Below are 23,307 nucleotides of genomic sequence, written 5' to 3' on the forward strand. Positions count from 1 at the left end.
TTCACGCCCTGGCAGGATGGGTGGCTGGGCCCGAGACAGCCAGGGCTGGGGTGTTCGTTGCGGAACGGCCCCAGCGTAGGAGGGAAATACGTCCCCCTGGCTGAGATGGGGCAGGGTTCCGCTCCAGCCGTCCACGCTAGCCCAGGTCCCCCAAAGCCTCTTAAGCAGAGAGGGGCAGCGTTGGGGGCCCTGGAGCTGTGGAAATCTCCCTGGGCAGCAGCACCTGCTGGGCGCTGGGGGGAGGGGGGGCGGGGAGAACTCAGAGCGAGCTGCTTTGCAGCCTGAACTACCCCCAGCCCTTGGCTGGAAACCCCCGTGGTCGCTGCTTTTGCTCCCTGCCCTCCGACCTCTTTTAATTGTGCTGCGCCTGGGGATGCCCCCAGCATTGATTTCAGTCCGTGGAGTGAGGTGGGAGCAGCAGCAGTGCCAGGAGGGGATGGGCAAGGGCAAGCACCAGCATAAACTGACCCCGAGAGGGGGCAGGGCCAGGACTGCCCCCCCCCCCGCCTCTGGTGCATCACCAGCTGAGGGACGGATCCTTCCCGCCACACCAAGGGCCGGTGCAAGGTAAGAGCCCGCTTCCTCCTCCTGCAGCTCCTCCAGGCAGGATGCTGCAGCCTCCCCCGCCCTGAAAGGTGAGGGGCGAAGCTGCCTCCAGCCATAAGGCCGCCTGCTGGCCCCGGGGCGGGGCAGAGCAGAGCAGGGGGTTAGCCCTACTCTAGTGATGGGGAAACTGAGGCACGGCTGGGCCTTGCCCCAGGTCCCCCCCCCCGCCCGCTCCGCTGTGGCCGGAGCTGGGGGACAAAGGGCCCGTCGGTGCTTCTCTTCGGAAGGGCGAGGAGCCCTGGCCCCCGATGTGCGCTCCACGCCGGCAGGGACGGGGGCGACTCCCCTCCCCGCCGTGGCAGGGCGGAGCTCCGCGGGCTACCAGGGTGTTGGAGGCGGGGAAGGAGCCGCCCGCCTCCCCCTTTCCGCGGGCCCCCGCCGAGCAGGGCTACAGCCGAGCTCTCCCGCACCAGCTGCGGGGGCACGAGGGTCCCTCCAGCCCAGCGGCCCGGCTGCGGGACGTGGCCGCCGGCGGCTGCGCCGGGGCGCGCACAGAACAGGCCTCGCTGCACGGGCAGGGGAAGCCGGCGGGGACCTACGGGCCAGCGGGGCTCGCCTCCGGCGGCGCGGGGGAGGCGGGGTCGGCAGCGCTGGTTCCCGCTGGCGGGTCCCGGACCGGGCACGGCCGCCAGAGGCCGCTGCCGGGATCGCCCCGCCCCGCCCCGCCGTCGCAGGCCACGTGTAGGGCTCGGACAGGCGCCAGCCTCTGGACTTGTCCTCCGCACGGGCCGCCCCACCCGGCTTCTCAGCTCCCCGGCCCCCCACTTCCCTGGCAGGCCTCCCACGTGCACGCCCCCCTCTGCCGCCGCACCCCCAGCTAACGTCCCAGCCTACCAGCCGCCCCCGGTACCCCGCAGCCCTCACCCCGACTCCCTCCTTTGCCCAGCCCCGCAGCCAGACCCTGCGCCCCATCTACCCCCGGGTGCCCCCAGGCTCTGGGCAGCCAGGTGAGGGCGGGCGAGGACTATGGTGTCCCTGTAGCTCGGTCCCTTCTGTGACATGGAGGCCGTGGCCGGGCTGTCCTCTGCGTGAGAGGCCCCGGCCACGTGTGCTGGCGGGGGCGGCGATTAGCTCCCCGTTATTCAGCCATTAGGTCAATCTATAAGTGGCCCCACTTGCAGCCGCGCCCCAGGGGAGCGTTTCCCCGGACGTCCCTACACCAGAGCTCTAGGGTCCTTCCTGGCGCCTCTTTCTCGGCCCCACCCAGGCAGGGGCTTCGCATCCTTCTGGGGAGGCGCCCAGCAGATGAAGGGATCGGCATGGGGTAGCTGTGGCTTCCTGCAGCCAGGCTCCCTGAGCACTGGGCGAGGCAGCCTCCGAGCCCCTCTGCCCCTGCTTTGTGTTCCTTTCAGGCGGCGTTGTAACCCCTTGACTGCTGGAAGTTGGAGGAGGAGTTGCTTTTTGTCAGGTGGTTTCATAGTGTAGTGGTTATCACGTCTGCTTTACACGCAGAAGGTCCTGGGTTCGAGCCCCAGTGGAACCATTTGGGGCAGCTGCAATTTAAAGCTGATTTTACTTCACAGCAGTAGAAAAGCTGCCAGTGGCCCTTGTGCTGCTGTTTGTACTGCATTGAGCCCCCCATTTGTCTGATACAACAGGGCACAGGTCCTCTCCCTGAAGAGTTTGGGCAATACCTCTTCCCACAAGCCAGGCAGAAGGTATCAGCAGAATCCTCCTCCCCAGTTCCTGGGGGTGATCAGAGGGAGGAGACCGTTGTTGCCAGAGTTGGTGTCTTCCCTCACTGAGTGGAGGAGACCCTCTTTCCTGGAGGATGAGAGTAACTGCCTGGGGCAGGGGCCTGAGAGGAGTCTCCCTTCTGTACCAGGGGGCCAGAGTGGCTGGAGTAGGTGATTAAGGGTCACTTGGCCCTGGCCTTTTCCAGGAGCCACCTACTGTCTGCAGCTTCTGTACACCCAGGGAGATCAGTCCAGCACGCCAACCTCCACCATAGTCCCACAGGGTCCTCAGATGGGCCCTGTTCATGGGGTACACAAGGAAGGAGCTGTGCAGAGAAGATGCTTAACTCAGCTGTTACCCCAGCATCTGGCTGGTGCTTTCCCAATGACAGGGAGATAAGAGTCACTGGAGATGCTGGAATGGGATGGAGAGGGGTTTAGTACATTTGGGGATCAGGAGAGGGAAAAATGCATTTAATAACAGTAACCAAGCAGGGACTTGAACCCTATGCTGCAGCTGCGAAGTCTACCCACTGAGCCAGCCAGGGAGTCTCAGAGGTGTTTTCCCACAGGCATAGCTGATATATTTTATACCCATGTCTGCCTGTTCATTTCCCCCACAGCAGCAGTCCCAAACCTGGGGTGAAAACATACAAGACACAAAGTAAATTCTACCTAAAAGCTTTATGTATAACAGAAGCAGGTGTTTGAACCTAGCTGCTGCCCACAAATTCCTTTAGCTGTCCCAAGTCCTGTACGTATCCCACTAGCGTGCACTGTTCTGGTTTTTCCTTGAGCTCTCCAAAGGAGCATTCCTGTCCCCTCTAGGACCGTTATTTGATTCACGGTGCCAGCCACCCTGTGCTGCATGCTCCCCAGTTAAGTAGGTGACACCCTCTTTTAGGGGCAATTCAGAGGATGAGGCAATTAGCTACAAAGCAAATTAGTTTATAATCCAAAATTCTTTCTGGGTACCTGCTCTTAGCTGGCACGGGCAGCAGAGCCACTGACCCTGCGTTAAAATGCCTCATTCCCTTTGTGGAGCTTCCCTGCACACATCACTCAGGTTAAAATATTAGCTCTGTCCCCCATCAAAAGGAACCATGTAAGCCCCTCAGGACTAATGGGGCTCAGCCATATAGAGTTCACCCAGACACTAACCCCGGCACCTTGTGATGAAGGACTTTGGGTTCTTCATGTGCTGTGTGAGGTAACTTAGACCAGATCATGGGAGCTAGGGAGAGGCCTCAGTTAAAACACTTTCTTGTTGTTCAGTTCCACAGCTGAATGTCAAGTGCAGTCAGTCTTATTTTCATGAGGTAAAGCACTCTGGAAAGAAACTGGCTTTTATTCCTGTCATCAAATGGAGATTGTTGAGGGGAAAAATCAATCTTACCAGAAGTGGGGTTTGAACCCACGTGGGCATACGCCCATTGGATCTTAAGTCCAACGCCTTAACCACTCAGCCATTCTGGTGAGTAGCAAAAGGGTATTTATGCCCTAATGAGTTGGTTTCCAGAAGCATTTACATGACAAGGTTTTATGTTTTTAGCAGGTGCAGGTACTTCCTGTTCCCACCCTCATACCTTTTAGCTCCACGCCTGCCTCTCCGAGCACCATCTCCTTCTTCTTAGCTGTACTTTGCAGGGATCACAGATGCAAGGATCACTTTTACATAGAACCCTGAGGGCCTTTTCCCTATTAACTGCTTGCATAGTATAGCAGTATGCCCGGCTGCTTTATATACAGGCACTCTGTGTTCAAGGCCTACTCTAACAGAGGCCCATGGCTTGAATAGGACTATTCCTGGTCTCCTTTTAGCCAGACTCTTGAGTAGTAGCACTGAGAGATTTTGCTGTAGGCAGGGACAGCGCTCAAGCTCTCCCACCTCTGCAGCCACAGGGGCCTGCCGTGGGCTGTATTAGAAGGCTTGGCAGACAGTAGCCTGCTAATGGGCCATATCTTGCCAGCCCCTGCCCTACATATTGTTTCAAGTAGAATACTTCACAGGCCAGATATCTTTTTAGCCTGAGTCCTGCAGTTCTCCCCACCCCATCCCTCAGTGCCTTTCTTCTGAAGGTTTTCAAGTATCTCTTTGGGGGGCGGGGAAGGCCAGGTGACGCACACCGAAGACAATCATTGTTTTCCTTCCCCACCTTGGATAGGGTGTGTGGAAAGTGGGAACCCTTTGCTTGACTCCCCACTTCCAAAGAGAAAAGTTTAGAAGCCCAAGATGCCGGTTCGTATCAGGTGACCAACTCGCTTGAGTTCTGTGGTAGCTCCACATCTCTGAGTCAGTAGCAGCATGGAGTGTGTGCAAGCCAACCTTATTCACAGTTCATTGCAGTAGCCTTGTTTGGCTTTTCCATCGTATCCCCTGAAGTTTCGGAAGTAACCCAAAGCAGCAAATATGAAATAGAGATCCACAGATCAATATTCCAAACTTCAAATATAAAAACGACACATGCATACAAACAGAATAATCATAACCTCCCCAGTGACACCTTACATGAGGCATCTTCCCATGAAGTATCTCAGCTATGCCTTATGAATAACAAGCATATTTTCATAAAGAATATGGAATATAATATCACAACAGGGCCCCGAGCAAAGCTAGGAGAGACTTTTTATGCTACGTGCTGCTGCGAAAGAGGCAGGGACCTGTTAAGAAATGACACAGCCTCTCATTATTTGATTCCTACTGCATTCAGGGGAATGGGATTTTGTATATTCCTTGCAGCTGTAAAAGGTTGGTCAGCTTCCACCCACCTCCTCATGGCCAGAGGTAGCTCTATGACATTCAATCTCAGTTTCCCTTTTTCCTGGGCTCTTCAGACTTCACATAGGGGCTTCTTTCTGTGAAAACATCACTCCTTAGGGTCTGGATTTATTAATATTTAAATTTCAAACAAACCTCACAAATCCCACAATAAAATCCACAGTGGTTCTCTGCTTTGAGCCAGCCACTCCCAGACCTACTTGGCTGCAGCGTAGTCATCCCTGGGTCTCAAACTCTCCTTTCACCCTTTGCAACCTGCTAGAGTCTAGTTCTCTCCCTCTGCCCTGGCAACCCTTGGATTTTTATAGAGACCAGCTGCCCTCTCTCAGGTACCAGGGCAAAGAGGCTAATGAGGCACAGATGTGGGTCCATCATGTGTGGTTAACTGTGTGGTTAACTGTCCCCTGTAGAGTTACCTCAACCACTTCACAGAGAAAAAATAAGTGTCCTCTGGAGCCTAAGCTGGCAGCTCATGCTGCAGTGCTACCAGCACTGAGGTCCCAGGTTTAAGTCTTGCTTTGGGTAGTTATAAGGCCGCACACAGAAGACAAAACAGGCACCCTCTAGCACAGCAGAAAGGGGGACCCATTGTTCTGGGTGCCCTCTGTGCCTAGAGGAGGCCTTCCCAGTGCATCCAGGCAGCTTGTTTGTCAACAGACTCCCTCAACACCAGGGTTATGCTTCATGCTGAGAGGTGGAACGCTGCCTGCCCAAGTGCTGTTGGTAAGTCCTGTTCAAATTGCATTTTGTGTGTGGACGTTTCACTGGTTTCATGAACAAGGCGGGGATTTTATCAGCAAAACTCAGTAGTCCAACCATCCCCCCAGCGCCTGGAATCATGAGAGTCTTCCCTTTCCTTTGAGAACTGAAAAAGGGAGTTGTCAGTCTTTGGGGTTGTAGGAAGAAAAGCTGGAAAATGTGAACCCAAAAGGCTCCGAACCCAGAACACCCATAAAAGAACCCAATAGAAGCTTGGCAGTTTTTACTCTGGATTGAAAGCAATCCCAGGAGTTCTTGGGGCCCGACTTGCAATTTATGAATGTTTCGAGTTGGCGTTACCTCACCCTATTCAGACCCTGCCGGCGCAGTACAATATTCTGTAAAAGCCTAATGAGGAAGGAGCTGCGTTTTTGCCACCAGAGGCTAGAACTGCTTTCTGTTTCTAGCTCTGCTCAATGCTCTTAAAACCCACCTGGTTAATTGGATTTCCTTGAAACTTTACGGCTCACCAGGGAGCCAGGGGTGGGTGAATGCTCCCAATTTGAGGTGATTTGAATAAGGGGACCCTGAACTACAGCCCCTCCCCCCAAACAAGAGGTTTTCCTAAGATTTACAAAGCCTTCCAGTAATTTCCCCCTAGGCTTCAGCTCGTGGCCCCAATGGGCTCCTTTTCCCAGCACTTATTCCCACCGTTGTGCAGAGGAAGCAAAAGTGGTGGTGGGATTCAAGAAAGAATTTAGCACCCTAGTGGCAGGCCCCTGTCCTCCGCTTCTATGTGCACAGAGGCGCCTATGTGCTGCACCCCCAGCTCCCTTTGGCTGAGAACCTACACCCCTGCCCCAGCCCCCTCACGCAACCCAAAACCTCGCCTCAAAGCCTGGATGCCCAACCAGAGCCCTGACCACCCCCCCATGCTCTGACCCCCCTACCCCAACTCCAATACCCCCCTTCAAACCCAGCCCAGAGCCCCCTGCCGCACCCAAACCCCTCACCTCCAGACTGAGCCCACATCCCCAGTCAGAGCCCTCAGCCCCTCCCACACTTCAACCCCCTGCACCATCCCTGATCCCCTCCCACACCTTGAATCCCTCAGGTCTGCCACGCCCTGGAACCCAAACACCCAGCCCAGAGTCAGTGCCCCGCCCCCCAACTCCATGCCTCTGCCCCGAGCCACTTCCCGTACTCCAAACCCCTTGGCTCCACCTCCCAGCTGGGAGCCTCCTGCTGCACCCCAAACCCACCATTCCTGCTCTTAGCATAGACCATTAAGCCTGTCCCATAGGTAAGCCACTCACCGGAAACCTCTTTTTGGGCTATTCTTCCCACTGTACAGAGGGGGAAGAAACGGAGGCACTGAGCACTCAGGTGACTTTACCAAGGCCACACAGGGAGTCACTGGCAGAGCACCATGCAGAGCAATGGTAGGACAGCAGAACCCAGAAGCTCCTGCCCCACCTCAGAGCTTGCACCTGCGCCTGGATCAACCTGGATGCCTCTGATATCCCAACCCACCCCCCAGCCCAGACCCCCCTTCTGCACCCTGAACTCCTCACTTCTGGCTGCACCCCAGAGCTCTGACCTGCTCCCACTTCCCAGCAGCCTGAGTCAGCCAAGGAAAGTGAGTGAGGGTGGGGAGACTGAGGCACTGAGGGTGGCGGAATGGAGTGAGTGGGGGTGGAGCCTATGAAAAGGGGCAGGGCAGAGGGTGTGGCAAGAGTGTTTGGTTTTATGCCAGTGGAATGTTTGCCAACCCGACCAGACAATGCTACCAGGGCAGGGCCCTGTCCAGCCCTTCCTGCAGCATGGGCTGGCCAGTCAAGGTTGCTGCCACGGGGAACGGGTAAATGAAGGTTTCATTAACTCTTTTCTCGGTCTTCCCAGCCATAGAAACACCCTCATGGGTGTGGTGCTGCTCAGTGAGTAACAAAGTGATGAGGTGTCAGCAGACGACTGATGAACAGAGTCGAATCCCAAGCCACAGAGCCCCAGTCCCAGCGGTGTTAACGTCCTGGCAATGGGTAAAGTGGTGTGTCCTGGATGGAAGCTGGAGGCATGTAGGTAAGAGTATCAGTCAGTGGGTTTCCTGCATCGAGTGGTATTGATTTGTACTGTGGCGTCCAGGAAATGGATTGCTCCTGTGGAATGGCCAAGGCTGAGAATGGCGGTGGGGTGCAAATGGTTGAAATTCCTGTGGAAGTCTTCAAGCGTCTCCTTACCATGGGTCCAACTGATGAAAGTATCATCAATGTAGTGTAAGTAAAGGAGGCATAATAGGGGACAAGAGGCAGGGTGATTAAGATAACAAAAGGCTTGTCCATGAAGAAAGTGATGGACTTAGATCATCATGAAAACACTGTGGGGCACTCCCCTTTGAAGATAGGGGGAAAGGAGTAGGGACTAGTGGCGTGCTGCTAGGATTTGCATTTGGACCACAGCTGTTTAAATGTCTCATAAAAGTTCTTGAAATGGGGTATAGCGAGGCAGCAAAATTTGCAGGTGATACACAGTTACTAAAAATAGTTAAGTCCAAAGCTGACAGCAATGAGTGACACCAGAAGCTCACAAAACTGGTTGACTGGGGAACACAAGGGTGGGTGGAATACCAAGTTGATAAATGCAAAGTGATGCACCTGGAAAAACTATAATCCCAACCATACTTGCAAGATAATTGGGAGGCTAAAATAGCTCTTAGCACTCAAGAAAGAGACCTTGGAATCACAGTGGATAGTTACCTAAAAACCATCTGCTCATTGTGCGGTCACAATCCTAAAAGCTAACAGCTATTGAGAAGCATTAGGAAAGGAATAGATAATATGATGGAAAATATATTACCACTATATAAAGTCTTGACATACTGAATACTGAATGCAGATATGGTCATCCCATCTCAAAATAAAGATATATTAGATCTGGAGAAGGTGCAGAAAGGACAACAGAAATGATTAGGGGTATAGAACAGCTTCCATATGAGGAAAGATTAAAAAGGCTCACAGGAATAAGGGGACTTCGAAGTAGGTGGGGTCCTTTCGAAAAGGAGCCCCGTTGGGACGAGCCGCGCGGCAGTGAGCCGCGTCAATTTCGAAGTGCTGTAGCCGCCCGCATGCTAATGAGGCACTGAATATGTATTTCAGCACTTCATTAGTAAACTTCGAAATGGCCATTTACACGGCCGTTTCGAAGTTTGGGGCTAGTGTAGACGCAGCCTAACAGAATAATTTATTAGGTGATGAGCTTTCGTGGGTCCATCCCATGAAAGCTCATCACCTAATAAATTATTTTGTTAGTCTTTAACGTGTTCCATGACTGCTGGTTTGTTTTGTTACAATACAAGTAACTCACCCATGAAACTCACTCATGAAATTTATGGGCAGCAGACTTAAAACAAACCAAATGTTTCTTCACGGTGAACCTGTGGGACGCTGCCTGGGAATGGTGGAAAGGTCCAAACTAGAACATGATTCCACAAAGAACAAAATAAGCTCAAGACGAGTAGGTCCGTGAGTGGCTACTAGCCAGGATGGGTAGGGATGGTGTCCCTAGGCAACGCGCGTGTGGGTGTGTGGGTGTGATTTGACAGTTGCCTTTTCTGTTCATGCCTTCTCGAGCCCTTGGAAGACAGGATGCTGAGGTAGATGGACCTTTGGTCTGACCCAGTACACCTGTTCTGATGTTCTTATACAGAGCCCAAAGGTATCTGCCCCCTGCTGTAACCCACTGGACCAGAGGCCACCAGTGAGGGGATTCCAGGAGCTGACCTGCCCCCTCCCATCCCTGCCCAGCCCTTGCCCCACCCTTTCCCTTCCCTGCCCATGCCCCTCCCCTCCCACACTGCTCAGCCCAAGCTCCACCCCACCATGCCCCTGCCCACCCCAGCGCTGCTCCCACCCACCGTTTCACATGCAAATGCCACACCACTCCCACAACAGCGAGAAGTTCCGTGGCACCGTCTAGACTAACAGATATTTTGGAGCATCAGCTTTCGTGGGCGAGGACCCGCTTTGTCTGATGTACAGTCCCCTGTACACCCCCACATGTCTCCTTTGGACTAGACTCCACTCCCTTCCAGAGCTGAGGTAGAGTCCAGGAGCCCTGAATGTACACGCGTCTCTCTCTCTCTCTCTCTCTCCGCAGAATTCGCGACAGCGTCAGAATAACATGGGAACCCACCGGTGTCCCTGCAGCGACTGGCCACAAGGTGTCAGAACGTGTTAGGGTTAGAGCTCAGTGGAGCTGAAATTTCATTTTCTTCCTTTTACTGGGGAATGAGACACAGGGCTCCTGCCAGCTAATTGCTAAGTGACTTGCCAAAAACTAGAGTAGGCCCTGGAAAGAGGTGACTGCGGGGGACGAGGTCAGTGCCCCGCCTCCCTCGAGTTTCTGCTTGACTTGTATCAGAGAGGTAGCCAAGTTAGCCTGTGTTATCAAAAACAAGACGAAGTCCCGAGGCACCTTATAGACAAACGGGTATTTTGGAGCATCAGCTTTCGTGGGCAAAGACCCGCTTCGGCAGACTGCGTCTGCCGAAGCGGGTCTTTGCCCACGAAAACTGATGCTCCAAAATATCCATTCGTCTATGAGGCGCCATGGGACTTCTTGTCGCTTGACTTGTTCTGAGCCTGCTCAGTAACACCGCTTAAGCTGCTGTCTTCAGTGTGCACCCCTATGGTCTCATCTCCCCCCCCACTGCCCCATTATGGCACGCACCCCTCAGCAAAATCTGAAAGGGCGGCCCCCTGTGTGGAGCTGGCATGCAGGACAGGGCCAGCACATGGAACCTCCCACTGCCTGGCTGCCCCACGCCTACCCTACGTAATCCAGGCTGTGTTCACCTCCCCTACCAGGTTCTGGTCTCTCCCTGCCAGCCTCTCCCACATGCACCTGTTGGCAGAGAACCGGTGACTTGGTCATCCCCAGCACTGCATTTCACAGCTCATTCAGCCCCTGCCCAGCTGCATGGACTCATAGAACCATACAGTCAGTAGACAACGCAAGGGCCTAGTCGAACAGAGGGCTTTGGCCTGGAACGTATCCCAGTGAATGAGGGTGAGGACCACCCTGAGCTAATGCCCAGGAGGGTTGAGAGAGAGCCATGGACAAAGGCTGAGGAGTGGGGACCAGCCTGGACAGACACAGACAGAGAGACAGAGCCCCCAGGGCTGGAGCCAAATGTTCAAATGAATCTCTGGCTCTCTCAATCACTAACTCTGTGGAGTCTTTCTTCAGCTGTGCTGGTCTTAGGGGCTGGTAAGCCAGGCAGTCGCCTGGGCTGCCGCTCTCAAGGGGCCACCAAAAAGCGGGTCTGGCGTGTTGGGCTCGGCTGATGCCTCGGCAGCTAGCTTCCCCCTGCGCCGCGCGTTCCCAAGCAGGCACTCAGTTCTTGAGCCAGCCCCGCTGCGTTGCCTGTGCTCCTGGGCGGCCCACGCCACATCGCCCGTGCTCCCAGGTGGGCATTCCCCTCCAGGCCGGCCCCAGCTGTGCTCTGCTCCTAGGCACCCCCCCCACTGTGCGCCCCAGGACTGGGCCAGCTGCTGGGTGCAGAGCTGGAACAGAGCGCTGGGCTCGGGGCTCCTGTGGGGGCTGTTATTTTCAAGGGGCTGCTGAAATTTGCCCAGGGCCACCAATTGGCTAGGACCGGCCCTGTTTTCAGAGGAATTATTTGTTATCCAGATGCTGCCCAGTCCAACCCTCACTCCCCACTGGGTCTTGGCAGAGGGTTCTCTTTCCAAAGCTGGACTGAGCCAGAGTCGCAGTTCATAGCGTCACGCGGTCTCGTGAGCACTGGGTGGTTTGATAACATCAGGCAGTTAACGGGGCTCTGCTCATTGCTTCCGAGCCCCTGAACAGAAAGGAAATGGCTTCCCCAAGATTAGACCTAATGGGACAGATACCAAGCAACATTCGTCATGTAAGGGCTTCTGCTCTATGGAGGCTGTAACATCAATGCTAACGAGCATGGAAATTAGCACCTTCTTAATTACTCCATTTCCCTCTGATTTTTCCAGTTAACTTACTTCTGTGATGTTTCAATCAGGTGCCATCATACAGACTCCCACATAAATAACAAGCAGTCCTGTGACTCCTTAGAGACTAACACATTTATTAGCTCATGAGCTTTCATGGGGAAAAACCACTTCGTCAGATGGAAATGAATAGGAAAAACAGAATCCAGGGTTTATGTGGCTGGGGGGCGGGGAGGGGGAGTTACCACTCACTCGTAGGAACAGTTAATGAAGAAACTTAAGTAAGAACTGGGCTTGTTTAGTTTAGAAAGGAGAAAACTGAGAAGGCAACATGATAGTGGTTTGTAAGTACCTCAAAGAGGGTTACCAGGAGGAGGCAGAAAAATTATTATCCTTGGCCTCTGAGGATAGCACAAGAAGCAATGGCCTTAAACTGTGGCAAGAGAGGTTTAAGTTGGACATTAGGAAGAACTTCCTAATTGTCAGGGTGGTTAAACACTGGAATAAATTGCCTAGGAAGGTTGTGGAATCTCCATCACTGGAGATATTTAAGAGCAGATTAGATAGACACCTGCCAGGGATGGTCAGGGCTTGGTTCTTATTGCAGGGGACTGGGCTTGATGACCTCTCAAGGTCCCTTCCAGTCCTAGTGTTCTATGAGTCTACAAGTAGGATGTGTCTCGTTCCTGCAACTATCAGCACAATCAGAAGTTGGAACCATTAGCTACACTACACTGATCTCTGCCCCCTGAGATAACACCATAAACGCTAGCAGGAGTAGGTTGGCATGCCGTATGAGGACCATCAGTAGAAGAAAAGCTGTAGGAGCTGAAAGGGGAATGTGCAAATTGAGCTTTTTTTTTTTAAACAGCTCATAATTTGGCTATATGTAGGTGATTTTCACAGGACCACTGAAAGACACTTCCCTGACACCAGGGCAACCCATCTTCCAGGCCAGATTTCAAGTCTGTGCTTCAAAGCATAAGGGTGGTAGAACATTACCATGCAATGGTTTTAAGAACTTTTTTTGACATGGGCTAAATCGTGTCTTGTCCCCTCACCTCATTCTTAGAAAGGGCTGGACTGGTTTGCTCTGAAATTAAAAAAGAAATGTCTGAAAGCAAATGGAATGCCGTGGTGGATGCGTCTGCTTTCCATGCAGGAGGTCGTGGGGTTGAGTGACAACATTTATAAAATCCAGCAGCCTCACAATGGCAATTTTTAGGGGCTGGTTTTGTTTCACTGGAAGAGACTGTTCCCTCCCTTGGGATTTGGGAGTGTGACACAGACACTGACCACCCTTGTCAACTGATGTAGTAGCTCTGATCCAGGTTTAAAATGGCCATTGAAACATAACTCCAGGGGGCTCTAGTAGGGCTGGAACCCAGTAGGCTGATGATGTAAGGTAGATAGGTTAATCACCCCACCATGGAACCTCCTGGTGAAGGAAAGGCCTTTGGCGACTGAGCCTATGGCAGGGATGCCAGACTCGAGAGCCTCTCAGACAGGGGATCCTATGGCTACGTTTACACTGGAAGCATCTGTCTACAGAAGTCACTGTGAGAAGAGATGTTCCAACAAAGCTTCCATCGACGGATTCTGTCTACACATAAAAGCGGATTGATCTTTCGCTCCTCTCTGTCCACAAAAGGGCCCCCCGGAGCATCTACGCAGCGTTTTTGTCAGCAGTTTCTGTCGGCAAAATGCAGTTTGTGTGTAGACGCACTGCGAGTTTGTCTACAAAAATCCCAGTTTTGTCGACAAAACTCTCCAGTGTGGATGTAGCCCATGAGAGGAAATGGGGGAAGAAATGACATTGGAGGGGCTTGAGCTCTGCCAAAGAAATCAAGCAAGAAAATCTTCCTTAAAATGCCCTCTCCATATAATTCCCGAATCTGATGAAGTGGGTCTCACCCACGAAAGCTAATAAATAAAATTGTTTGTCCTTAAAGTGCTACAGAATCGTTGTTTATCCACCACAAGATTCCATCTCAGCCTTTTACTACAGAGATACGAAAATCGATCACAAATCACTGCTTATGGTTAATAGTTTGCAGTTTGGTCTTCAGTTTTGTCAGAACTCCAGCTTCCTTGCCCATCACTGAGGGGGTCCTGTCTGTGCCTGAACGGACAGTGCTTGTCCTGACCCCCTCCAGTGTGTTGAGCACTTCCACAAAGTTGCTGAAGAGGTAATTTGCTGTTACCGAGTCTCTCGTTGGCGTGAATTCTGAGATAATACAACAGAATCCGACACTAGAGCTGGTTAAAGTAGGAGGATTTTTCACCCAAGTGATTTGGTAAATCAATAATTGTTCTTGCTATTTTTTCCAGGGAACAATTCAAGCTTTATGTGGGGGAAAAAAAAAAAAAAGCCAAACCCAAACTATTTCAGTTCTGAAACTTCACCATCGTTGCTTGTGGGAGATATAGTTCAGGTGGCTTTCGTTCCCATTTTCCTCTAGAGCATGGGTGTCCAACCTTTTGGCTTGCCTGGGCCACATTGAGTGAAGATAGTCTTGGGCCACATACAAAATATATAATATAGTTAATGTATATAAACCACATAATAATGTAAAAAGTTTACGATCTTGTGGGGCCACATTACTAGCTGTCCAGGGCTGCATGTGGCCCGCAGGCTGCAGGTTGGACACACCTGCTCTAGAGCCTGGGCTGCCTGGGCAGAGTACATCTCCCATGCTGCACCACAGTCTGTCCTCTTGGTACAAGGAGGTAGGTAGCCATAGTATGGATGAAGTGAGAGATGTGGTTTGGCAGGAAAGCCTGGTCCAGAGAAAACGGCCACATAAGGTAGCTCAAACAACAACTCCTGTGAGGCACCACAGAGAAAAAAATAGCAGTTTATACCTCAAATATTTCCAGTAAGGGCATTAAGCTTCCTGACAAAAATCCCCAAATGCTACAAAACTGGACACTTTTTGACCAAAAAGAAAGACTGAAACAACTAATATCTCAACAAAAAACAAGTGACAGGAAATTTTTGACCCTGCCCATCCTGTACTTCTGTGCACCATAACGACATTCTTCATTATCAGTCTTCTCTGATTTAATCTCGGGCTGGCCATTTCCTCCACACTTAGGAGAGCAGGGCCAACGTGCAGAACGGATGTTATTAATCCACCCCATGCTAATAAGCCCTCTGGATGCTGTGGTTTCTACGTCCCACCCTCAAGTGTGGACCCAACACTCTCTTCCTACACTGATGCTGGTTGTCAGATGCACCACAGACCATGGCAGGGACAGTCTCCACACCTGGATAACTGATTATTGCTTGGAAAACTTTCCCAAGAAGATCCTATCTGGAGAATGGCAGTTAGCGACCATGAGACACAGATTCTGAAGTGGACCTGACCTAGCCTGGCTCCTGTAAACACCGGGCTCAAGCCCCAGGGAAGAGGGCAGGTAAGGGACTGCTGGATGGATTCAGTGTTCTTTGGCATCATTAGACGGGATTATTCCCTTTCACCATCCCCATCCCTGGTGCTGTTCCCCAGCCATACGTTGCCAGCCAACATCCCATCCCATTTCTGTGTCTCTGTCCTGGTCTGTCTGTCCAGCTCTCCCCGTGGGTTTAATTCTCTGCCCGCCCATTGGCCTCTCTCTGTGTCTCTCTGTCCCCAGCATCCCCTAAAGCCATCATCTCTCAGTAAATGTCTCAGTCCTCTCATTGGGAACTGGCTGCTCCAGGCCACGAGGCTGGGGAAGGGCCAGGATGATCAGCGAGACACAGCGCTGGCGAGGGGTCAGTCACTGATTCCCTGTCTGCTCTCTGCTAACAGGTGTGTGAGAGCCCAGCACCCTGCAGCAGCGCTCTCAGGATGGCCGAGCTGAGCACAGAGTCCCTGCCCCCAGCAGACTTCGGCTGGGATTACAGTGATGAGCATAATGACACTGGATGCATAGTTTTAGATGCACCTTCAGTGGCTATCTCCAGCATCACTCTGCTCCTCTGCCTGCTGGGGATGGTGGGGAACGGGACGGCGCTCTGGTTCCTCAGCTGCCGCATTAAGAGGAACCCCTTCACTGTCTACATCCTCAACCTGGCTGTCACGGACTTCATCTTCCTCCTCTGCTCAGCTGTCTACCTCACAGCTCATATGGTGAAATATGACTGGTGCATCCCTGTTGGTTTTCTTTTCCTTTTGTTTAGCGGTGCCATGCTGGATCTGCTGACGTACAGCACCAGCCTGTACCTCCTGACGGCCATCAGCACCGAGCGGTGCGTGTCCGTCCTCTACCCCTTCTGGCACCGATGCCGCCGCCCAAGGCACTTGTCTGCCATTATCTGCGCCCTGCTCTGGGCTCTCTCCTTCCTGCTCTGCTGCCCAGTGGGTGTTTTTTGCGTTGTTCTCTTGCACGAAAGCTGTGGCACATTCCTGCTGCCCATGTTCGTTGTGAACATCATGATATTCACCCCCATCATGGTTGTGTCCAGTCTGACCCTCACCATCAAGGTCCGATGCACCTCCCAGCGACACCAGCCAGGAAAGCTCTACATCATTATCCTGCTCACCGTCCTCTTCTTCTTCCTCTTCACTCTCCCTCATAGTGTCCAGCTCTTCCTCTTTTACTATAGAATATTCACTTATGAAGACATATTTCACCTGCTGGCCAGTGCCAGCAGCAGCGTTAACCCGTTTATTTACTTGCTAGTCGGGAGCTACAGGAAACGGCAAATCTGTGGCTCTGTCAAGGTCGCGCTCCAGAGGATTTTTGAAGAGAAGACCGATTGCAGAGAAAACGGAGATGCCCCCAGCACAGACCCGATGGAGACAGCCATTTAAATCCCTACAGCAGCCAGCCTGGGAGACCTTCTTCTGGGAATGGACCCCAAAGCCTGGAATCAAAGGACTTAGAAAGGGAAAGGCTGTGGGTGGGCCACTTGCTAATTCTCCCCCTCCCCTACTGGGAGCACACTTCTCTCAAGTGGATCCCCAGGATTCTGTGCAGTTGTGAAGAGCACCCAACCCTGCTCCTCCTGGAATCTGTTCAGAACATCCTAGTAGCTAGAGTGGGAACAGGAATGGGTCCCCCACTTGCCCTGTAAACAGGCTGTCTTAAGCTTTAGTGGCTAGGAGAAACGGTGGGTGTGTGGTGGGGAGGGGGAGTAATAGTAGCTCAAATGCAGGAATCCCCTTCTGTAACCTATACCCCAGCCCGATCCCTTATGCAGAGACTCTTCCATGAAAGGAAGAGGACTGTTCCACGTAGCTATGGGCTTCAGCTGATCCCAGCCGCTATTTGAATCATTTCCCTTTATTCCAGTGGCAATAGTATGACCCAACCATCGACAAGTCACATTTAAACTCACCTAATGAACACTGCCTGGTTGCAATCTGGTTTCAGACGTAAGCCAGCTCTGTATCTCTCCTCCAGCCACACAAAGAACTCACCCAGCAGATAGCTGCTTCCATTCAAAAAATCCCTCTTTTTCTTCCCATTGGCTCATCTGGCTGCTTGACAACACAGGACCATCTTTGGGTTTAACCATTTACAAGCAATTTGGTTAATTGAATACTGGGCTGCAAATGGATTTTCCTGCCCCTGGTTTCTTGCTCTAACCATGTAGAGTGTCTCTATGGGTACTTATAGCCTATAAGAATATGTTAGCCTGTATTAGATATCTTATTCTTGTAGCCCAAGCCTATATTATGTATTATTTGCTATTTCCTTCTACTGTGTTGCAAGAGGCCAACAGGGGTCATACTCTGACAAACATTAGCTCAGGCTAGGTAGGTGAGGGCATCTGGACAGTTCAAGACAGATGTAGATACGGCGTTCCTAGACTTTAGTTTTGTTAGTAAATGGCATTCTTTTTTGGTCTTATGTGGTGCCAAGATGTTATGGCCCCCATGGCCAACAGTGGTTCAGGGCTGGTCCATTCAGTTCTGTTCTTTTCCCCTTTCTACTAGTACTAGTCTTTCTATAGATCTCTAAGGTTCCCTCTGCTCTAATAACATCTTGCCTCTCACCACCAACGGAGTAAGACTGGGCCTTCAGGGCCTCAAGTCCATCAGGAGGTGGTGTAAGTATGGTGGTAGTCTAGGTGTATTCGTACTTGGATTTGGCTTTATGTACTAATGTAATAAATGGTGATACACATCTTACAGAACTAGATGGGACCTCCAGAGGTCAATGAGTCTAGTCCCCTGTTCTCTTGGCAGGACCAAGCACCATCCCCTTTTTTTAAAACCTATTTACTCCACATCCCTAAATGGTCCCCTTTGAGGATTGAGCTTGCAACCCAGGGCTTTGCTGGCTTATACTCAAGCCACTGAGCTATCCCTCCCCCTGACTGCTAAGAGGTAGGTGCAGCCTGAAGTAACCGCTTGAAATATTTAATTGTAAACTCCATGATTAAGTGTAATAAATTCTGTGCTACTATTACATCCTTTGCAGTGCTCATGCAGTTGCTGAAGGTCCTGTGACCTACTTGCAGCTAAAAGCTCTTATAGCTCCTCGTAGTTATGGTCAGTGGTGAAGGATGAACCTAAAGATTCTTAGATCAAATTGGCGATTCATTACCCAGAACAATCCTACACAAATTCCCATCCCCTGGTCAACATGATCTCGCAGCACCAGAGCAGCACCTTTATAAACGTGCTGCTCTAAGTGTTGCACTATAGATGTGGCCTAACGGTGCAGAGAAATTGTGTGGGGTTTGACCGTACTGTATGAGGAATGGCAAGCTTTTCTGCTATTGCAGGGTGTGCCATAGCGCAGACTCTCTGGCAGAGGGTGACACTGATCGACAATGGGACACATCTGGTGCCAGTGAGGTGGCAGGGCATGACAGCCTCCCACAAGCAGCCCCTGGGGAATGGGCAGGTTTGCTGGATTTTATAAACATTGTCACAAACACAAGGAGGTTCTGCTGAGGTGCACAGCCAGGACCGCCGTGCATGGACTGGGCTGAGATGTCGGACGACGGATCTTATCTTCTGAGATGCTGCTGGTGAGCAACTAAACCAATCCTATATCGGCAGAGCCCATTACAGACGCCACCTAAAAAAAACGCCAGCTGTGGACTTTGTACTTTTTTTTTGAATCCTACACTTTTCCTGCAGTGCCTGGATACGCTGACTCTCAAAGCAGTTAAGGGCCCATACAGTGGCCTGCTGCCAGGACAATCTGTCCTGAACTAGACTTTCTGGATCATTGGCAGATACGCCACATGACTTCACATTGGCCTTTCAGATGAGGTTATAGTGCTTATACTGTCCACTGATAGAGCGCTTTCCGAGAGCCAGCTGACCACAGAAAACCTTCTTCGGTATCCGTGTATCATCCATCCTCATAACACGACCAATCCAGCGGAACTGTCTCTTCCTAAGCATTGCTTCCATGCCCATGACACCACACAGCTGAAGAACCTCTGTGTTAAGCATTTTGTCCCACCAATTCACCTGGGCGATCTTCCTCAGATGGTGTATATGGAACTGATCGAGTTTCAAAATATGGCGGCGATATATTGTCCTTGACTCTGAGCCATACAGTAGGACATGCAGGACAACTGCCTGATAAACTGCTACCTTGGGGTGGAGTTTAACCCCCACGATCATTCCATAGTTGTTTACTTCCAGGAGTAAAGCAGAGGTGATAACCAGGGCGTTGCATATGAATTCCAGCAAAACCAGTCTGGCCGTTTCCGAGTCTGAGATCGGGGAAAATGCATTTGTTCTCTCCAGTTAAAAAAGTTCCCGGCTCCATTTTGTCACAACTCTCATGCCTGGGAGCAGAGACGTATGTTGCTGGCAGAGGCAGGGGAAGGGACGTTTCTCTGGTGTCAGGGATGTGCTTGGAGTGGTTCCGCAAAAAATCACCTGCATTTAGCTAGGTTATGAACAGGGTTCCCTGTAAGCTGAGCGCTGGGGTGGCTGCCCTGGAGCGATTCAGGTGCCGCTTGGCTGATTAGTAGAGTGCCCACAACCTCCCACAGTAGGCAGCCTGCCTTCCTATGGGTGGTGCACACTGCACGTGCTTTGGTGCATATAACAACATTTATTCTGCCCACAGGTGAAAAAAAAATTAGAGGGAAAACTGATTATGAACATATTAAAAATCTCAATTTGCAAATGTTCTGTCCCTGCCCATCTCCTGCAGGTAACTGGACTGCACAAGCCCCCAGCCTACACAGTGAATGGGCACACTCCATCCCGATACTGTCAGGGACCAACCAGGACCTTCCCTGTTCTTGTTCCTCCCAGCTGCTGCAGTACGGGGAGCAGGGAGACTGTCTCACTCTGCATCTGGCTAACTCAATGCTCCCAGCAGCCTGCAGGCAGCCAGGAGGAGGATAAAGGAGTCAGACTCAACCCAAGGGAATGAGGAGCTAAGCCTAGGACATGTGAGAGAAGGATGTACATTTAGACAGGGAGCCTGCAACCGGGTAGGTAAGGAAAATAAGACCAGGGTGAGGTGGAGAAATAACAGGAACAGGTGAGGCAAAAGTATAAGCGTAGAGGAGTTGCTCAGGTTGGGGGAGACTGAGATTAGTGGGAAGAGGAAAATGGTATGAAGAATCTAGGAGAGTAAGAAGCTGGTGGGGAGACCATGACCTAGGCAAGGCAGAGAGGACAGAGTCAGGTAAATCTGTGCCCTCTGGGGCACACTCCAGCCCGAGGCTTAAATGGAACAGCTCCATTCCTGAGTCTCACCAGTCCCCTCTGCTGGCCAACAGCACCGAAACACACTAGAGTGCCTGTTTCATCCCCCTCAGCTGCTGGGCCACAGAGAGGGCAATAACCTACTACTGGTAGCAGTCACTCCATTAATTGCAGTGGCTGAGGCCTGGAGGATGGGCCTAAAGGTTCCGGCCCTGCTGATGACTCATGGGAGAGTCACACGAAGGAGTCACAGAAATGACTTAATCTGTACCATCAATAAAGAGCTCCGTTCCATGCAGCTAACACAGTCAGGCCACAGCCTCCATGCACCAAGTCCAGTGTGCCCTGTAAGCTGAGCACTTGAGTGGCCATCGGGAGAGATTCAAGTGCCACCCAATCAATTAGCGGAGTGTCCACAGCCAGCAGAGTGGCCCCAGCCAGGCGCATGTTTTTCTACTGGTGGTGCGCATCCACGTATGCCATGGTGCACATAATAAAATTTATTCTGCCCATGAATGGGAAAATGTTAGCAGGAACAGTGACCGTGTCCCTTTAAATAATTAGGGTACACCTACACTTACCGGGTCGAAGGGTTGATCGCCCAGAGTTCAATTTTGCGCATATATTAAAGATGTGTGAAATCAGTCTCTTGGGGGGGGGTCCTGCAGTTGCCCCCCCAAATGCCTGCTCTCATGAGGAATAAGGGCGGTCCTCAGCAGAAATGCTCCCGTCCTCCTCCACCTGCCGTAGCGAGAATCACATGTCTGCAGTTGACTATAAGGTCTAGAACAGCCCAAGCCTAAATCTGGCTTTCTAAACTATCTATCCCATGAGGCTTTGTCTCTTCAGAAGCCATCTCCTTTACGTTTGGGAGGTCAGAAGCAATGCACCAAGCCCTGCTGTAGCATGATATTATCAAACCGCCCAGGGCTCATGAGCCCGCCTGATATGGCGATAGGCATGTCCCAGCCTGCCCAGCATGGGGAAGACATTTCTCTGATGGGTACTGCTGGAAGATGCTGCACGGGGGCTGGCGGGGGAACGCTCTGCAGCCGGTACCAGAATATTACTTGGAAATTTTTCCTATGATGATCATACGAGGCGACAGTGTAACAGTGCCGTGACCATCCGTCCTGTTTTTCCCAGGACAGCCCCATATTTAAACTGTCTCACTGGTGTCCCAAGTTTTTTAAGAAAATAGGCAAATTGTCCTGTATTTTGCGGGGCTCCTCTTCCTTGGGGCGGCCGCCTCTCCTTCCAGGGAGCTCCTCCACTGGGTAGCTGTCTGTTCCTGGAGGTCTGTGCCTTGTGGTAGTAACTCCTGCTGCAGGGGAACTCCTCTGTGGGCAGCTGCCCCATTCCCCACACTCCACGGTGGCAGCCCCAGTGTGATAGGATGGGGTTTCTGGGCACAGCTAGAGAAATCAATTCAGAGTACCTTTGCTTAAAATCCAGACTACTAACAGCCCCAGGCTGGGATTTCCCTCTCACAAAGGCAAATCCCACCAGCCACAACAGCACCTCTGTCAGCCTTTCTGGCCAGCCAGAATCCACACGAGCAAACCCACAGACTTCTCAGCGGCTGTACCAGCCCACACAGATTCTTCCAGGCCCTAAAGGGCCCAGCCCCAGTTCCTGGTCAATATATACTTGGATGTTACCCAAATCACCACGCAAAAGGGTTTATTAATGAAAAAGAAAGAACAGGGTTAGAGAGAAGAACTGTTATAGCAATACTGTACCATGCATCAGTCATAACTACAGATCAGGCCAGCAGTGTTGTTTTCTGATTCTTGAAAGTCTCTGAGCATTCATTTCCGGTTACATAGATTCAATTATTGGCGGAGATCCATCCTGCTGGGGCCCACATGCTGGAACACGGACCCTCAAAGACCACAAGACAAACGACCCAAGATGGGCACCGCCAAGTCCACAACATCCCTTTGAGGGATGGGCCCCAGTCCAGACAGGCTTAACTCATGAGGACTGAAGAACAAAGAAAGTACCTGCCAGGGCCCATCTTACAGTTTTTCATATGCAGAGGGAAAATTCCATTCTTCTGCCATAGGTCTCGGCTTACCACCTGAGCCAGTGGATCTCTGGGGTGAGTTTCCATTCGCTGCAGCCCCAGAAGGAAAAACCCACCACCACAAAATGGGTGTTGGTCCTCTGGGCCTTTGCTCAGTTAATTTTTCTGGCTGGGGTGGAGACCTACCTCCCATTGTGAACCTTAGCACTGAAACATTTCTAATCCAGCTGCAGAGCTAAAATCTATAACTTTACATACAAGCATTATACGGACATATAAGCAGCGTACACAGATTCAGGGCATCATTAGCTTTCCTTAGACACATCACACGGCCCCCCTTAGCACAATATTTGGGACCAATAACCACACTGGGCATTAAAATGGCTTCCAGACCCAATATAAAAATCCAGTCATGTGACACCCCACTGCCAGTGAACTCCACAATGGGGTGACTGCCTTGTTCCCTGGTGCCTACTCTTAGGGCAGGCAACTCCTGCTGCCAGGGAGCCCCTCCATGGGTCGGCTGCCTTGTTTCCCGGCCTCCCACACCTCAAGGAGGCAGCTCCTGCTTCATTCCTGGATCCCCAATCCCCTCTGGGAGGCGTTGGAACACCCTCCCTGCCACTGGGGGGTTCTGGAACCCCCATCCTCCACTCCCCTTCATCCCTGGTGCCTCCCCATCCCTGGAGCCCTCAGCCCTGCACTCCCCAAACCACAGCCACTTACTCTACACCTCACCCCCTGCTTCCTGGGCCCCACTGCAGAAAGTAGCTGCTTAAATTGCCTATGTCCACCAGCAGTGAAGAATGGTTTCTGGCAGCCAAATGAAGCTGTTGCAAGTTGGACTGTTAGTGATTTTAAAAAGTATCATCAGCACTTGGACCATATATAGAGGTCAAAAGGTCAAATTTAA

At 51.8% G+C, this 23,307-nt stretch overlaps 1 protein-coding gene and 2 non-coding genes across 3 annotated transcripts; 2 read left to right on the top strand and 1 right to left on the bottom strand.

Annotated features, from left to right (window-relative positions):
• The first annotated feature begins 2,016 nt into the window (after positions 1 to 2,016).
• Positions 2,017 to 2,089, top strand: TRNAV-UAC (transfer RNA valine (anticodon UAC)). Its single transcript has one exon. It is a non-coding gene; the product is annotated as a tRNA-Val (tRNA).
• Positions 2,090 to 3,675: 1,586 nt separating this feature from the next.
• TRNAL-UAA (transfer RNA leucine (anticodon UAA)) lies at positions 3,676 to 3,758 on the bottom strand. The gene has a single exon. It is a non-coding gene; the product is annotated as a tRNA-Leu (tRNA).
• Positions 3,759 to 15,577: 11,819 nt separating this feature from the next.
• On the top strand, positions 15,578 to 16,543 carry LOC142014033 (mas-related G-protein coupled receptor member H-like). Its single transcript, XM_074996036.1, has one exon. It carries the CDS (start codon positions 15,578 to 15,580, stop codon positions 16,541 to 16,543), a length of 966 nt encoding a protein of 321 aa, XP_074852137.1.
• The last annotated feature ends 6,764 nt before the right edge of the window (positions 16,544 to 23,307 follow it).

The sequence above is a fragment of the Carettochelys insculpta genome, chromosome 6 (genome assembly GCF_033958435.1).
Source record: "Carettochelys insculpta isolate YL-2023 chromosome 6, ASM3395843v1, whole genome shotgun sequence".
Taxonomy (NCBI): Eukaryota; Metazoa; Chordata; order Testudines; family Carettochelyidae; genus Carettochelys; species Carettochelys insculpta.

Bases quoted from the DNA above. Each gene is read 5' to 3' on its own strand.
- LOC142014033 (XM_074996036.1), top strand. From the start codon at position 15,578: ATGGCCGAGCTGAGCACAGAGTCCCTGCCCCCAGCAGACTTCGGCTGG.